The sequence below is a fragment of the Trachinotus anak genome, unplaced genomic scaffold, assembly GCF_046630095.1.
Source record: "Trachinotus anak isolate AG129_WGS33_773 ecotype Australia unplaced genomic scaffold, CSIRO_AGI_Tana_v1 ptg000008l, whole genome shotgun sequence".
Lineage (NCBI taxonomy): Eukaryota > Metazoa > Chordata > Actinopteri > Carangiformes > Carangidae > Trachinotus > Trachinotus anak.
This window is the reverse complement of record NW_027273859.1, coordinates 23760340-23777500: the sequence shown is the minus strand read 5'-3', so window position 1 is coordinate 23777500 and position 17161 is coordinate 23760340. Positions and strand designations below refer to the sequence as shown.

The following is a 17161-nucleotide window of genomic DNA, read 5'->3' as shown; positions in this document are numbered from 1 at the left end:
CATATATATATATATATATACACACATATACATATATATATATATATATATATACACACATATACATATATATATATATATATATATATATATATATATATATATATATATATATATATATATATATATATATATATATATATACACACATATACATATATATATATATATATATATATATATATATATATATATATATATATATATATATATATATATATATATATATATATATATATATATATATATATATATATATATATACATATACATATATATATATACATATATATACACACACACACACACACACACACACACACACACACACACACACACACTGACAGGTTGAGGTTTCATTTCACCAAGTCTAGATTGTCTGAAAATTATTCAAATGCTACTATCAAATCTACAACCCATCATGTTACCATAATTACTCCAATGTTTTTGTGGGATGTAATGACTTTGTTTATATGACTATTTCTTGAATTTCAAGTTCTGATTTCACCAATTCATATTCATTCAATGAACCGTGACAATGCACTGATTTTCATTGTCCTAACAGTTAACAGTAAAAGCTGCAAATCCCTCTCGAGCTGCTGTTTTCCATCCAGGAGCTGCACTCTGGCCAAGAAATGCTCAAAGTAGTTTACTCCCCTGACTAACAGAAAACGTCCTGTACAGCACGGAGCTCAGGTTGACTCTATTCTAATCCTCTGTGTTCTCTGTGCTCACATTTTACCACCTTCTCTAAGCCAGAAGCTGTTTGTGGGTCTGTCAGCCATACTTCCAGCAGTTTGGCTCTGCTGAGTAGGCAAGCTTTGTGTGCCTTTTATGCTTTTTTTTCCTATCCCAATACTTGCCACACAGTAGAGCTCCCTAAAATAGTTATTTTATCTGTTTCCACTAAGTGTCAACACAATGCAGCTCCAACTGTACAAAGGGTAAAATCTTACAAACAATACTCATCTTGCTCCAATTACAGTAAGCTGCAAAAGTAAACAGGGAAGTTCATTGGGTTCATAGACATGCAGCTTCAGGACAGAAAAAAAAATCATGTTGAAATTAGATACAACAATGTAATTACCAGCTGAAGTCTTCAAATAACATTTTCCATGCACCCTGGGCCTTTACAGTTAAACACACAGTTTATCTAAGTGATGCATATCTCAAGTTTTTCTTTCATTTACTTACCTTGGCACCATCGGGTCCACTCAGTCCAGCCTCCCCATCGATGCCTGGCTCACCCTGATAAATAAAGCATAAAAATATGGTTGCAGCATGTTTCAGTGTCACAAGTACACTAATAACAGAAAGCAAAAACAGATGTTTAACAAGCACATTGTAACAGTTTTTACATTTGTAAATCACATTTACCACTTGTTTTACACTGTGTCCCAAGTGACATGTCAACTTCTGAATATTATGAAGGGTTCGCCAACATCATTTAACTCAGTAGGATTTAACTGAAAGAAAAGGAAGGGATACTCACTCTCTGGCCAATCAAACCCTGCTCCCCGATGTTGCCAGGTGGACCAATGGCACCCTGCCAGGAGAAGAAACATGATGTTGGCGATGTGTCATATCTCTTTGATTTTGATACCAGTTATTGGTATTATTACCACCAGAGTTACTCATTAGACATTAGACATTGTGTCTACACTCCATTTTGTGTTTTGTAAGCACACAGTTTGTATTTTATGGAGAAAGTAAACTTGATCATCGACATAAGTGCACAATAACCTTTCTCAGTTTTACTTTGCCAAAACTTCAGCTAATTGGAAAACTGGAGTAGGTGATTTCTGATTGGCTGTTTTGTTTCCAATGCAACATATAATAGGATTATTGATTATTGTGTGGGTACTGTAGAAGCACTGGGAGAATGGTACATAGGCAGTTTTCATTAGTTGAAATGTTTCATTAGTTGAAATAAAGAATCTAGACTTTCTACAAACACAGAGGGTTTACGTCTCTTAAATGCTCACAAATGTGTTGAAATCTGTGTTAGTGAGCAATAATCCTTGGCAGAGATCATCTTTCCACCTTACATATCCAGATGTTGATTACACAGCATGATTGTTGCACAGGTGTACCTTGGGCTGGTCACAATAAAAGTTCACCCTAAATGCACAGTTTTATTTGGAAAAAATACATTTATTAGGTACTGGACTATGGATTTCTAGGTTTAGGATTCCGATTCACAACCTTCCCCCGCTAAAAAATGCACACCTGTAGCCCAAGTCATGAGAAATCCACACTTCATTTAGTAGTTACCATAGTTAATTTAAGAGATGTAAAGCCTCTGTGTATATAAAAAAAGTCTTTTAAGGTCTTTTATTTCAATAAATGAAAAATGGGAGCAAAAACAAAAATGTTTCATTAATATTAATATTCAATATAGTTTATATCGTTTAGATCACACATAGTTTTCATTTGCTCAAATGAAATCATGATTTAAATGATAATAATTTCACTTTGTGCTGGTAAAAATGTTGTCCTCTCCTGCTTACAGAACTCCATGTAGCAGGAGGTGGTGCCCCACCCCCTAATGAATTTACTCTGTAGTAATGTAACCATTCCATACCACTTTTGATGATGTAGACAAAAATAAAAACAAGTATACATCCCCCAGTCCAACATCTTAATAATCTGTGAACATTTCAACATCTTATCCTCATCATCTTCACCTTCTCTCCAGTTTCACCAGGCAGTCCTCTCTCTCCAGCTTTCCCTGGTGGGCCCTGTCACAAACAACGACAGCCTTTAGTATTCAGCGCTAACAGTAGGAGTTCTAACACCGGCTGTGTGATCAAACTCACCATCGGTCCCATCTCCCCCAGTTGCCCAATCGTTCCCGGGGGCCCTGCTGGTCCCTGCAGTGCCAAAGCAGAAGCATCAATAAAAAGGTTAAGAGTGCTGTCTAATCTTGGACAAACACCCCTGAAAAGTGACAGTAAAGGAGGAAAAATGTGAAAAGAAATAAGAACCAGGCAGAAAGTGAGGATTTGTGGAGATAAGTTAATCTGTAGGGCTAAGAGCCTTCAAAACACACAGCCAAAGCTTCTGTAAGTGATGGAAACAGGCCTGCTGTTATAGAGACACATTCAGGCTACAATGCAGCTGCCTCTCCAGGAAGGAGACGGTGTAAATCAAATTGTCTCAGCCTCTCTACCTCTCTGCTTGTGTCTCCGAGACTTGGACAGAATAAGAGAAAGAGGATTAGGTTGTTCAGGGATTTTCGACCGACCAGGCTATGGATGCACTGAATAAAAGGTGTCAAAGCAGAAATTCAGAGTTTATGTGCAAGGGCGAGAAGGAGGGTGCACGGTAAGGAGAGCTGCAGATCATTATAGATAATGGGACACTATGGATTCTTCCTATACTCTCTTTGAGATTCTACAGCTTCCAAAATTTTACATTTTACCAGATGGAGTAAAAAGAAAAAAGAAAAAAAAACACAGAGAAAAAAAACATTACCATCCAGTTAATTCTTCGATAATGAGTTTTTTTTCAATTATGGAACCAAAATAGGGCACATTCATCTAAGCAAATAATAAACTCACGGGCTCTCCTGCAATTCCTTTGGCTCCTGGAGGTCCCGAGGGTCCTTGAACACCCTGAAAATAATACAAATATATAACAAACACAAATGCACACACTGCTGGCATTCATACACAGGTTGAAATGCCACTAGAGAAACAGCGTGCCACACAAGTCTCTCTTATCCATTACTGTTCCCCAAAATGCCTCCACCCCAAAAATAAAAAGACTGACCTAAAACAGACCTCTGTTAGCCCCAAGCACTTACTGGAAATCCCTTAGGCCCAGCTTCAGCTGGCTCGCCAAGCTTTCCCTGCAGCAAAACAACAAAGGCGAAAAAATAAGGAGAGTCAGACAGGCTTTAATGGTGTTGTTTATTCTTATACTATGTCATAGTCAGGTATAGTGAGTATAAGACTAGTGCTGAGCTCTGCATATGCTCCATATCCTCCTTTAAATGATAGTAAACAAAGAAAATCCCTACATTTCATCAGCAAGAAACAGTGAATGATGGAAAATAAATTGTTGATTAATTTCCAAACTAATCCAAAAATTTAAATTAATATCTTTCCAAGTTCACAAGCCAGCTGTGGATGCACTTACTAAACATCTCTCAGCTAAAAAAGGAATGATGTAACTGAAGAAAAACAATGAAAAATGTCACAATGAAGCAGTGCTATGTCGAGTTCACTATTCAGAAGATTTATTACATTTTAGCAGATGTGTATACTACTTGACCACATACTGTATGTAACAACAAGCACACTGTTTATATAATCTGCCCCTGCTTTAATGAGAAGTCTCTCTCCAAGACAGCCAAGGAAATCCGTCTTCATTAGGACGAAAGTATCAACATCGCTCTCTGTTTACCCAAGATACTTATTCTGCAACCTTCAGAGGGCACATGACCGAATGTGCTCTCACCAGGATTGTTGCTAATACTGCTAATAATGTCTTTACTGTTTCGAGAGGAAAGTGAAGAAGCCTGATTTCCCTTACCATCTCTCCAGGGAGGCCCAGTTTTCCTGGTGGGCCATCGGGGCCCTGAAAAGAAAACATCCAACTCAGTTAACTGAGCTTTTTAAAAAATCCCCTAGAGTCAAAATGTTCTCGACTGCCAAGCACTTCCAGCACCATCAATATTTTAGGACTCTTTGATTTAAGGTTCTGTTGTTAGATTTGTAGTTAGCAGAGTGTCCTCTGAAGATCCTTCAGATGTTAAAAATAGTTAATAATTACAGTCTGCTGAACAAAAGCTGCTTCAAAAGCTCTCATGGTTTTCTTTTTTTCCCTCCATTAAGAGACTGGAGTCATTTTGTTTATCCTTGATTTCCATGGGATAGATTTGATGTGTGCAATTAGGAAGCTTAAAGCCAGACATTGCTCTAAGGCAGTTTGCTATGTAAAGTAATATAAACAACAATTAGCCACAAACTTGAAGTGAACAAGAGGCTCTGAAGATGTTTTATTAACTGTTGTCAACTTCGACTGTTTGACCATGTGCTCACCTTTATTCCTGTTGACCCTTTCTCCCCCATGGGGCCATCAGGACCCCTTGGACCCTATACAAAGAAATAAAAGTTGCCACTGATTAATAGCTTTGGAAAACTTGGCCTTTAACAGACCTGAGGCGAATGTTATTTAATACATTAAGTCAATGAATTTAGCCCGTCAATCTCCATTTTTGTCATCCCCATTTATTAGAGCCTGGGAGGCAGTTTTGCTTTTGTAGTATGGTTTAACCCTCACTGGAGAGACGCGATCAAAGATTGTGGCTATTTTGCAAATACTTGGCATCTGAGAATTAGCTCCACAGTGTGCCCAATCCACACTGTGTAGACTTTGTCCCCATCTTTCCACGGTCACACACAGCGGTACCGTCTGCACACTGGGGTTATTGTAAAGAAGCCTTGGGAAAAGGTCACAAATCCTGTAGCTGACTCATTCTTGCCTTTTAAAGTGCACCAAACTATTAACTATTAGAAAACATTAAGGGACTGACTGTGTCTTCTGCATGTTGTTCATCGAAGCATCTCATATAAAAGTGATGTAAACAGAGCCAGAGCAGAATGGTAGACCTTGACATTTTAATAGTAATAACAGGCAAACCTGCTTAAGACTGTTGCTGAGAGACATAGAGATGTTTAGCTAAGAGGGAAGACTAATGTATTTCGAATTGTGGCTGAGGTAAAAATATTAATTACATTTAATAAGCTTCCTGATCATCCAAAAAAAATGTTTTTAATTATCACATAAATAACTGACCTTTTACTGTCCTCTTCACACGCTGTTGTTATGTGGAGACATTAAACTTTAAACTTGACATTTAGACATAAGGGGATGATTTACTTTTTTCCAGTGAAATTTTAATTTTTTTAAAAGAAGTCACAGCTTCATGTTGCTGTGGGAGTGATGTCTCTGATCTCAAGTTAAAAAGCAGATGCTTACAGCTTAAACTGCCTAAAACTACCTTGTTTCCCCTTTTTTTTAGAAGGTAAAACAAGATTGACAATATGACTGATTAAGATCTGTATGTTTTACAGTGCAGACATTTACTATCCATCACTCCCTCCACAATGCTAAAATGATGGTGATTACTTATTTACATATCACTATAATACATCAGGGGAAGCTTGAAAAGATGCTTCAATTTAGAGGAGTGAGACTGGATGAGACAAAACTGAATGACACAGTGACATGATGGTGATGTAGGATTGAAGTATGAAGTATATTTTAAAACTTAACTAGAGACAAGAGGAAACAAAGAATAAGAGGAGAAGGAATAAAATATATTGCCTTTGCCCCTACACACGGATCACATTTTTAAAATCTGCATCCTTCAAATAAAGCTATTATCTTCTTTTTTTTTAAGGTAATATCACAATTTTAAATACAAAACTTTGGGCACAGGAAAAGATTATTACTGTTTTTTTCCCCCTTCCTGTTAACTGGGAATTACTTTGGACACTGCAATAAGGAGAATGGTGTTTAATCATAGTGGTTTTAATTCTATTTTCCAAAGCCTTGATGTAATTTTCAGTTATTATAGTTATTAAATAGTACATTTGTGACTGCTTGTCATATTAGGGGAGCCGTGTAAAACCAATCCAGGGAATGAAATGCTTTAATTATACCATTTATTTAAGTTAGATCAATTACTCATTCAGTCCAGTCATCCTGCTGTGCAACCAAGGGCTATTTTCACAAAACAGAAAACTCAATTATGGAAAAGCTGGCGAACACTTGAATTATCCTGAGCTCATAGCAGTCACAGAAACGAACACACGTTTCCATGTTCAGAAACTCCAGGGTATTTTATTGTATAAAGCGAGATGTTGGGACAAGCTGCTTAGCATATTAGAATTAATGTGCTTTACTAATACATGCTCTGATTCTACTTGTTGTGTCTATGTAGAAACACACGGGACTTTATGTTTCTCAAAGGCTTTTTCTTCCTAAGCAATCCTTAGTGTGGTGTTTTTGCTCTGCTCTTCAATGAGATTTAAATATCTATGGAGGGTGGATTCATGTGCTTTATGGTTGCACAGTTCGTCTTCCAGTGATTCCAAATAAAATGTTGTTGCTGCTGCTTGGGCTGTAAAATATATGCTCTCCTATACAGAATTATATTTTTTACTTTTTTTCCACGGAGAAGACCTACCAGCAAATATGAAACGAGACTAATATCAGACTACAGCTATGCTAGTGGCTCTGTGAGGCAACAAGTAAATGCTAAAGCTAGAATAGCAACACATTCATAATGACAGTGTATACTGATATTTAGCTGGTGCAACATTTACCATGTTCACGTCCTTAGTTTAGCATGTTAGCATGCTAACATTTGCTAATTAACACTGAACTAAGTTGCAGGTATTTGGCAAAGTATTGGATGACTTACAAATTTTTACAGACCATGGATGTCTGCACAAAATCTAATGGTACTTCATCTGATAGCTAGAGATATTTAAGAGTGTTGGACCACCGGTATGTGTTTAAATTTGGGACTAAAGTTTTTGAACTCGTAAAGTGATCTACACAAATAATTCCAAAGTTTGTAGTTGTAAGTCATCCTGCAAAATAAATCTGCATGAGAAATTCAAGTATTTGTATTTGTAGAGAAGAAAAAGAGACAACGTGAATAAAATCAAAACATAAGATATCACTGGTGAGGTTACACAAAAACACTGTGAAAAAAGCAGTGCCTTTGTGAACTTCTGTGAACAGACAGAAAGAAGAAAGCTGCATGTAAAACTGAGCGTTTCTGACTGAACAATTCGATCCTGAAAGGTGTAGTAGATTTTGCTCTTCCCTGAGCAATAATAGTATAAAGTAATGGTATAATATATATATAATAATGGTAATAATGTTTAATGTGCCGTGTATGTATGGAAACCCACCTACTACACCTTTCTGGTGGAGATGAAGGTATCTTCTTTCAGTGTCTTTGTGTAACCTCACCAGTGGACCACTTTTTTTAAACAACTACAAATCTTCTCTACATATGTACAAATTTTGTCAAATTTGTTTTATTTATTTATTTATTTTACAGGTTTACAAACACTTTACTTAACAAATTATGAAATCATTCGTTATTATCACTTTACAAGCTCAAAATCTTTTTGACCCTAATTTGAGCGCATACACAGACACACAGACCTTGCCATCCCTAGAGCCATGACGCTAATTCTATGAACTGGTCGTAGACTGAGCTGTTGTGTCATATAAGTTGTTAACAGAGAGTAGTTATGTGTCATTTAATGGTTATATAAACTTATCACACAGATTTCAGTCACTTACCCTAATGCCTTTGGGTCCTCTGATGCCGATGCATCCCCATGAACCAGGAGGCCCCTGAATGTGTGTGAAGAAATATTCTTTGAGTTTGACTGTATCAAACTATGGAAACTGAGATACAAGGGACTACTGTCTTAGTCTCAGTATTGCTTTTATTAACATTATTATTGCAAGTTGAATGCAGGTACACAGAAACATAGAAAGATCCTTTTTCTAACCAACCTATATTACCAGTACTCAGCAGCTGAGCTTGTTCTATTAAAGGCTGACTTTTTAATGCATTTATAGAAGTTAGGGTGATATGTTGAGCCAATAATGGATTTTTCTTAAAGAGTAACTTGACACTAGCTGAAAATCTTATTTTTGTTAAACTCCAGTAGTTTAAAGGTTGTTTGATCTCAGAACTAGTTCTTAAGAGATGATGTCTCTCCACATTGGAGATAACAGTTGTTATGCCACTAAAAGCCGGCCGGCGCAAGATGATTAAAAAACAGGGTTAACATATTGCATATTTTAACATACTGCATATATTTTATTTTTTGGATGCATTTCAAACAGTCTCTCCAGGAAAACCTTCACAGTGTTGCACTTGGTTGGTGCAACAAAATCCAACCTTCCACTGATGCTTGGTGTGGTCAGAAGTGCAACAGATTTGACTTTCAACCACAAAGGGCAATGAAACGTGGCTTTTCAAACTGGTATTAAGTATCAAACAAGGTCTGATCACACAGCTGGTGTCGTCTGTGGTTTACTTTCATTGCACATAAAGCTATGACAATGATAACAGTAAACTTACTGGGATCCCTTCCAGTCCAGGTAACCCCGTCTCTCCAGGTATTCCAGTGTGACCCTGATGGATACAACATTTACAATTTAGAAATCGTGGATTTAGCTCCTAAATGGATGGTCTTATATTACCTCCCTATTAGACAATTATTGTTTAAATCAGTCTCTCCAAACATATCACACCCCCCTTACGTATGTAGAAGTGAATGCCCCATGGTACGAGAGACGGGGTCCAGACTTACTCCTTACCATCGGCCCCGGTTCACCTGGCGGCCCAGGGGCACCTGTTTTGCCTCGGTCCCCCTGAGAAACCACAAGCAACGATTAGAGAAAATTCTCGCGAGAGGCACTAAATGATTATTAACATTATCAATTAATCTGCTTGATTGATCGATTGTATCAACAAAATATAAAAAAACAGTCAAAAATGCAAATCACAATTTTGATGCATAGAAATTGCTGTTTTTGTCTGACCAACAATCCAAAACTCAAAGATATTTATTTGTTAAAAGAAGCAAATCTGCACATTTGAGAAGCTGTGATCTTTTGCTTGATAAATGACAAATGATTGATTATCCAATTCGCTGTAATTGGCTTGTTGTTTGAGCACTAACCACATGCAAGACGCACAGAGAGCAATACAACAGATTCAACTGGATGCTGGACAGCACCAAATGTGTTGCTAGCAAAGTGTGACAAATTGAGACCACACTAACCTTTTCTCCAGCGATGCCCATCTCTCCAAAAGGCCCAATAAAACCAGGCAGTCCCTGAAGAAGGGGAAACATCCTGTCATAATCGTTTCTTATTGCTCTTAGTTCTACTGAAGCTATATTTCTCAGAATAGCTCAGCTCTGGGGATCTAACAAAACAGACACACACACACACAGACACACAGTGAGCATCAAACGGAAATCAGCAGAAACAGGAAGAAAAGCCTTTACCCTCTCGCCAAGCTTTCCGACCTCACCAGTTATCCCGGTCTCGCCCTACAGCAGAGCAGCCAATTAGCATATCACAAACTTATTCATGCCTTTCGTTTTTAGTTCAAATCAGTGGAAATGTGCTCGGAGGCGTGTTCCCCTGTGGTAACGGAGAATTAACATCTAATTTACACATATTCAGATGATACATTATCATAAAAGAGGACCAGGGAGAGAGTGTTCAGTTAAGGATGACAGTGGTTCGGCGGTGGACGTGTGACTATTATGTCTGACCTTGGGTCCATCTGGGCCTGTCAATCCAGGGAATCCCTGCCTCCCAGGCCTGCCCTGAACAGAAAGCAAAAATGACATATAGAAGTGTACCGGAGCTCCACACAACAAAACAAAGTGTCAGTGTCGCCTGTAAAAGGTGCAGTCTGTGAGTCGCCTGTCCCTCGAGAAGCTGTGGCACAAAAAAAGACCAACAATTGATGCCAAAACAACATCCCTTTAAGAAAGTTAATGATCCAGAAAAACAAAGAGTTGTTTTCAGCATCAAAGGATTCTTATTACTCACAAAAGTCATTGGATCATTTGTGTTTGTTTGCAGTGATCACTTGTGGGTTACACTTTAGGGGAAATGGCAGACTGGAGTCAACCTTTTTCACTGGAAAAGTCTTCTCTATTGTTTAGACTGGGATGACAAATACTTTTTTGGACCAAAATAGTAACTGTGGACATTTACTTCCAGTTCAAAGCCACCCTATCTGTCGCATATTATATCCAAAGTTTGGCTTTCATCCACTATATTCTATGTTAAGATGGTGAAAACAGAATATAAATCTACATACACACAACTTTTAATAACCTTAAATAGCTTTTACCGGAGTTTGACTTCCCTAGACACCAATAATTCACTGTTGTCAGTATTTACTCAAAGTATTTTATGACTCATTCATCACACTAACAAACAGCTAAACATTTGGTTTGAAACTGAAAGATAGTTGCTTTGATTTGTTTGTGTGTGTGTGTGATTTCTTTATGATAGAATAGAACATGGCAATTTGCTGACCAGTCTGGTAATATGAGTATACAGTGTCCAATAGGAAGTCTTTCAAAACAGCTTCAGAACAATAGAGAGAACCGTCAGCCAACAGACCTGTTGTCCATAACAGACCTTGGGTTGCAAATTAGGCATAGCCTAAGTTTAGACAGAGACACGCGGTGCTTTGCGTAGACTGTATTGTGGTCTGGTGTGTATAGTAGATCCTACATGATTACAGTGTTATGATATTTTCTAACTGGTCTTGAGTTGCAGGCATTATCCAATCAGCACTCACCTCGAGTCCAGCAGGTCCAGCTGGCCCGAGTGGTCCCTCATCACCCTGAAGAAAAGACAGAAAATTGCCACAAAAGGTCAGAAGAAGAAAAATGTCTTTTTCTTCTGCTCATTTTCAAAATATCAACACGCCAAAGTCAAACCTACCTGAAGTCCAGGTGTTCCTCTTGGACCTGGCAAACCTCTTGTCCCTTGCTTTCCCTACGGATAACAAGACTGAAAGTTAATGGTCGATGCATTTCTCAAGCTTGCCGATTCATGTCTGAGTAGTCAAGTTCACTCAACTAACCTTGGGTCCTTCAGGGCCGTTTTGACCTGGTGGGCCAATGTCACCTGGAAAACCCTGTGAAAATGACCACATGGTAGAACATTTATTACATATTACATATTAAATACACTGATAGAGCAACTTATATATGCATCTAGTCCAAATGTAAAACTTAGTTAATATAATCTGTCCTACCTCTGGGCCAATGGGGCCAGGTAAACCATCAGGGCCCTTTTCACCAGGTTTACCCTGAGAAATGTCACAAATGATGTTACTGCAAATTCAGCAGATACTTTGTGCAGGGAATGTCAATACAATATAATATAACCCTGAAAATGACAATAAAATCGGCCTCATAGCGGATAAAAAGTCATGTTCAGTATATGCAAGTTACATGGAAATCTTCTGCTACAGTATTCACCACATCAAATCAGCCACTCTGCTGGAGCTCAGGTTGGATCCTGATAGGAGGAATGAGAGTAATGAGGCTGCTCAGAAGGGCTGTTATCAAGGCTGTAAGATGAAGACATCATGCAGAGGGTCAAGCGAGCAAGAGAGTGGGTTTTCCCAGGAATCTCAAATCAGGATCAGAGAGCACTCAAGATATTAAGGACACTTAAGAGCACATGAGTGCCAACTGGTGGATTAGTCTTAATGCTCAGGGAGCATTTGCACTGGGAATTTGCCCGTGCTCTGCCCTTTGAGGGGTTGTTTGTGCTTGATTAGCTTAAATTTTTTCGACTAAAATTCTCCCACAGACGAGTACCTTAAATATGCTTCTGTGTACATTGGAAGATTTCCCTCACTTTTATTCAAGAGCACGAGCATTTTTTTTTTCCTTGAGTAAATCATAAGACTTACTGTAACCGTCTGAGCACACCACTGTACTTTTAAATCAAAATTCTTAGTAGAAACAACTTTCATTTTTTTGGAGAAGCTGTGTCCACTCGGCCTACTCTGAGCTCCATTAGACAGAGTACTTAATCAATCATTTACTGATCACTCAGAAAAATAGGCACAGGGTTTTAATACTCAGAAGATACAAGCAACCAAAGCAGTTAAGTAGGAAAAGAAACTGCTTCATTGAAAAAAACTGTGTAGAGACAGACTGTGCAGTCTAATCAAAGACATCCCAACTCTGCTCTGGTGCTGGGATCTGCATCCCCAAGTTCCTCTTAACTAAATGTAGCGTTAGTTATGCTGTTGTATTTTTTTTTTCACTGCTGTTACTCAGTGTTTGAAAGGTGGATAGAAAATACCTGTGGTCCAGGTTTTCCACGAGGACCCGGCAACCCAGGTGAGCCATGCATACCCTGTCACATAAAAGGAGGTGCATTATAAACAAGTCAACAAGACAAAAAGGTAGGTCGAAGAATACTGATTAGATACAGAGACACACCAACTACATTTCTACTAGAGGAAATGTTAAATCCACTCCACCACCACGGCACATTTAGAGAGCAGGACACAAGGCTTTACAACTGCTCTCATTAACCCATGCACACAAACACGCCGGTGGAAGTAGAGATGCCACTGGTCCAATCATTGGAAGCAATAGGAAAAGCCGGTCATCAAGCTGCCCATCCTACTATCTATGAGACCTGCTCTACCTCCCGAGCACATACCAACACGCACATACCTTGTCCCCCTGGAATCCACGCTCCCCTGGCTCTCCTGACAAACCAACATCGCCCTGAGAAAACACAAAGCACAATGAAAAAATACCCAGACTGTTGGCAGAGAGTTATTAAATCAGCAGGAGCGCTGCGTATAACACAAATCATGTATTATAGCTTTGCATTATGTGTTTGCTTGCAGAGATTCACTTTCGTGATTTGCTCTCCAGCATTCACAGATTTAGAAAGTCAGTAGTCTAAGAAAGATATATGCAGATCACCTTATCACCTTTCAGTCCTTGTTCCCCTGGGTTGCCTGGTACTCCCTTTGAAGCAAAAACGAAAAAAAAAAAAAACATGAACATCATTTTCCATGTTGACGAGTGTTTACACTGTCAGGCTGTTTGGAGAAGATGTGACCATGGTGTGGAAGAGTTCACAACGTTTACAAACTTGATCTGTGTGTGAGGAACTTACTGGTACTTGGAGATATACTGGTTAAGAATAATAACTCTTAAACCAAACTGAAGTTTTTGATGTCACACCAATATCAACACCACAGACATACACAACATATCCACTTTGTTTACCTTGAGTCCTGGAGGTCCTGCTAAGCCCATAATGCCAACAGGGCCCATGTCTCCCTGTTACCAACAACACACACAAAACATGTTCTTACTGAACTCAATAAGCAGATGAAACTGTAAAACCTAAATACATATCATATGCTCACTGTCACTTTTGTTTCTATTACACATAACTAGATCTGGGTATGATATAACTTGTTATATACTTGTGTCAATTGAATACTGTTGTTTAAGTACCAAGGCGATGAAGAATATAAACATGTTTTTATACATAAACCTGTTTTCATTTCACAAAAGACGCCAAATGCCAAATGTTAAACGTTGTAGTACTGACCTTTGCCTGAACAAAATACTATTATAATAACAAAACTCTGATTTAAATCACAAACTATCTGATCAGAGAATAACAGATTATTTAGATGCCCTGACATTCAATGCCAGCTTTCAACAGTTTATGGTTTTTTGATATTCAGTGCTACGGACATGTTTCGGTCACATGTAGGGTTGAAACCCAGGACCAGTCCTCAAAGGAGAATTTTTTGAGTTGAATGTCCCAACATAAAGATGTCGAAGAAACTTGTAAGAATAGCAAGTAAGGAATCATGTTTCTCAAAACGGTAACTGCAGCTACAATCTACTGGAAGAAAAAGACGAATAAGAGAAACAAGGACATTAAGTATAAACTAAATTTTACAAACTATAAAGCTAACCGAGCAGTGAAAAGAATACAGCAACACTCACAATAAGACCGGGGACTCCATATGGGCCAGGAGCTCCCAGCTCACCCTGAGAGGGAGGGAGAGCAGAAAGAAAGAGATGCATGATGAACAGAGACAGATAGAGGTGTGGCACTGCAGACAGAGGGAGCACACATCTAAACATACAGCAGGTTTCTATATTTTGTTTGTTTACTAGTTTGTTCCTCTGTTGATAGCCTTAATGTGTTTCTCCATTCAATTTAGCATAATGAGTGAGCACTTGGCACTTGACACACAGAGGCTTGTTGTCCAAACGATCTACCCCTGCAGCCACACCACATGCCATGTCTACATCCTCTCCGAGCTACGCGTCCAGCAGAGAGATGGATGACACGCAGCCCAGTGTGGCCTTCCTGTCGCCTCCTCCTTTTTCACTATGAATGAAAGGAGATGAATTCAGCCAAATGGAACATCCCCTTCTTCCCTCTGGAGGGAGAGGAAATGAGGCCTGGAGGAGGCTCTGGGAGGTCAGCCAATCACAACCTCACACTGACCCTGTCAATCACGAGCAGTGTGGGTCAAAGTCAAGAAAGAGAGGCAAGTGGATCTGATGTTTCTACATCATTTCACTTACTGGGTTCCCATCAGGCCCTGGAGGTCCCCTCTCACCAAAGTCACCAGGAAACCCCTGAACACACAAACAAAAACAGGACAGTCATGTAACCAGAGGGGGAACTGAAAGTCTATCGTGAATTTGGTTAAAACATCCAATTAGATGTTGAATCTATTCATATATCACAGGGTTTGTCAGTGAAGTTATCGCACAAAACTCAGGGGAGCAACAAAGTGTTTCCCAAAACAGAAATTTGCAGAGTAAAGCCAAGCAAATCCCATCAAATGTGATCCCAGTGCTTCATTCCTGGGAGACCAGCAGGAAATTCCATGACTGAGTGTTTCAGCGCGGCCGAGCGTCTATGTGTGCGCGTGCTGGCAGGGAGTGCTCAGCAGCCCGCAAGACCAAACCCCCAGGACTTGCCTAAATGGCTGAATAAAGCTGCTTGGCCCAGGAACTGCTGACTGCGTCTTTTTTTTTTTGCTTGGTCCTCGTAATTCCATTATACAGGCAGAACAAGAGGCGTGATGCAGCCGTGAGGCCACACGCTCAACATGTGCTTGTCAGTGTGCCAAGGTCAACACGGAGCCAACTGCAACATCACGGCTCAGCACTCGCCTACAGAAGGTGAGTGCTATAGTTCGAATAATGACAAATGGCAGAACAGAGCAGAGAGCTCTTGTTCTCTGGAGACGGAAAGGAAAAACTCAAATTAAAGATATTAAGACGTCAAGAGATGGCTGAGATAGGATTATTTGTGTGGCAGACTGCTTCTTTTTGAACATTAGGTAAATGTGGATAAAGTAATAAGAGGTAATTGGTGCAACGTGAAGCCCACAGGAAATGTGGAAAAAGCTGCCTCTCTCCAGAAATGTCAATAACTGACTGGGTTTGATCAGAAACACATGCAAAACTTTGTTCTCATATCAACAACAACTTTCAGTGAGGTTGGCAGGACCCCCCTCTCATTAGGAGATCTATCCAGTGGAAGACCTGCCATTCTGCTATGTGCAAAATATAACATTGACTAGATGAATACATACTTTTCCACTCTCCAACTGTAACGTTGACATGGACAGAGGGAAGCTGTTCCCGTAACATGCAAGAATGCCCAATGAGCTTTTTTGTGGTACAAACTGTTTTAGTCTTTTATGACATGAATCATATTGTGTGATCAAACATGCAAACTCTTTCTGTTGTTTGTCTCTGCTATACTGCTTTACTGCAGACTCAGCACAGAAAAAAAAAAAAAAAAAACTTCTTACACAAAGAGACTGACCTCACTTTTCACCACAGAGGAAGAGAAAAGGCTTGCTCATGACTTGGCTATTAAAAGCATACTTTTGGACCTCAGTCTAAGTCACTGACCATTACTTCATAATATATATAAAAAAAAACATGTACAACCAGACTGAGCCTGGGAAAATCTGATTTACAGTGGTTATGTGCAGCAGTTATGTTTTCCATGTTAGCCTGGAAGGATTGGGAATTTACTTCCAGGCGCCAATGACGACAGACTGCCCTGGTCTGTGGGTAGAGACTCCAGATAGCCAAACCCACAACTGACACTTCACATTATGATATCAGTCTAATGCAAAACAAGACAAGTAATATGCACACTGTAAATGGTGTTTTCTAATATGAGGCCAGTAACTTCTGATTTGAAAAAGGGAATATATTAAATATAATCTGCTGATACGTGCACATTTGTGTTTCCAGTAGATTCAGTTACACTATATAAAGGTGCATATTTCTCCCATTATAACAATCCCTAGCACCACTGTGTCAGTGTGGAAGTTACTACAGCTTTTCTTCACAGATTTACAACTAAGGTCAGCAGGGGCTCCACAGTGAGCTAGAGTCTCTGTCAGGGTAATGGTCATTTAATACACTTTAAAGTAGCTCTGCAATACAACAAGAGTCCATAGATCAAGACAAAACATCCTCACTTTCATGAGGCTGCATTAAAAACGTTGTCTGAGAAGTATGTTGAGAGA

At 39.0% G+C, this 17161-nt stretch overlaps 1 protein-coding gene across 2 annotated transcripts in view; it reads right to left on the bottom strand.

The window, feature by feature from the left end:
• The window catches only part of col27a1b (collagen, type XXVII, alpha 1b), a 66439-nt gene that overhangs the window by 16511 nt on the left and 32767 nt on the right, over window positions 1-17161 (bottom strand). For both annotated transcript variants that reach the window (XM_071483668.1, XM_071483669.1), the window contains exons 13-36: window positions 15186-15239; window positions 14595-14639; window positions 13857-13910; window positions 13548-13592; window positions 13290-13343; window positions 12910-12963; window positions 11846-11899; window positions 11672-11725; window positions 11530-11583; window positions 11384-11428; window positions 10338-10391; window positions 10065-10109; window positions 9837-9890; window positions 9370-9423; window positions 9131-9184; window positions 8338-8391; window positions 5049-5102; window positions 4540-4584; window positions 3809-3853; window positions 3564-3617; window positions 2820-2873; window positions 2688-2741; window positions 1493-1546; window positions 1195-1248 (exon numbers count right to left, since the gene is read on the bottom strand). In XM_071483668.1, the coding sequence (XP_071339769.1) occupies window positions 1195-1248; window positions 1493-1546; window positions 2688-2741; window positions 2820-2873; window positions 3564-3617; window positions 3809-3853; window positions 4540-4584; window positions 5049-5102; window positions 8338-8391; window positions 9131-9184; window positions 9370-9423; window positions 9837-9890; window positions 10065-10109; window positions 10338-10391; window positions 11384-11428; window positions 11530-11583; window positions 11672-11725; window positions 11846-11899; window positions 12910-12963; window positions 13290-13343; window positions 13548-13592; window positions 13857-13910; window positions 14595-14639; window positions 15186-15239 (1242 nt within the window). The remainder of the gene's footprint in view (window positions 1-1194; window positions 1249-1492; window positions 1547-2687; window positions 2742-2819; window positions 2874-3563; window positions 3618-3808; window positions 3854-4539; window positions 4585-5048; window positions 5103-8337; window positions 8392-9130; window positions 9185-9369; window positions 9424-9836; window positions 9891-10064; window positions 10110-10337; window positions 10392-11383; window positions 11429-11529; window positions 11584-11671; window positions 11726-11845; window positions 11900-12909; window positions 12964-13289; window positions 13344-13547; window positions 13593-13856; window positions 13911-14594; window positions 14640-15185; window positions 15240-17161) is intronic.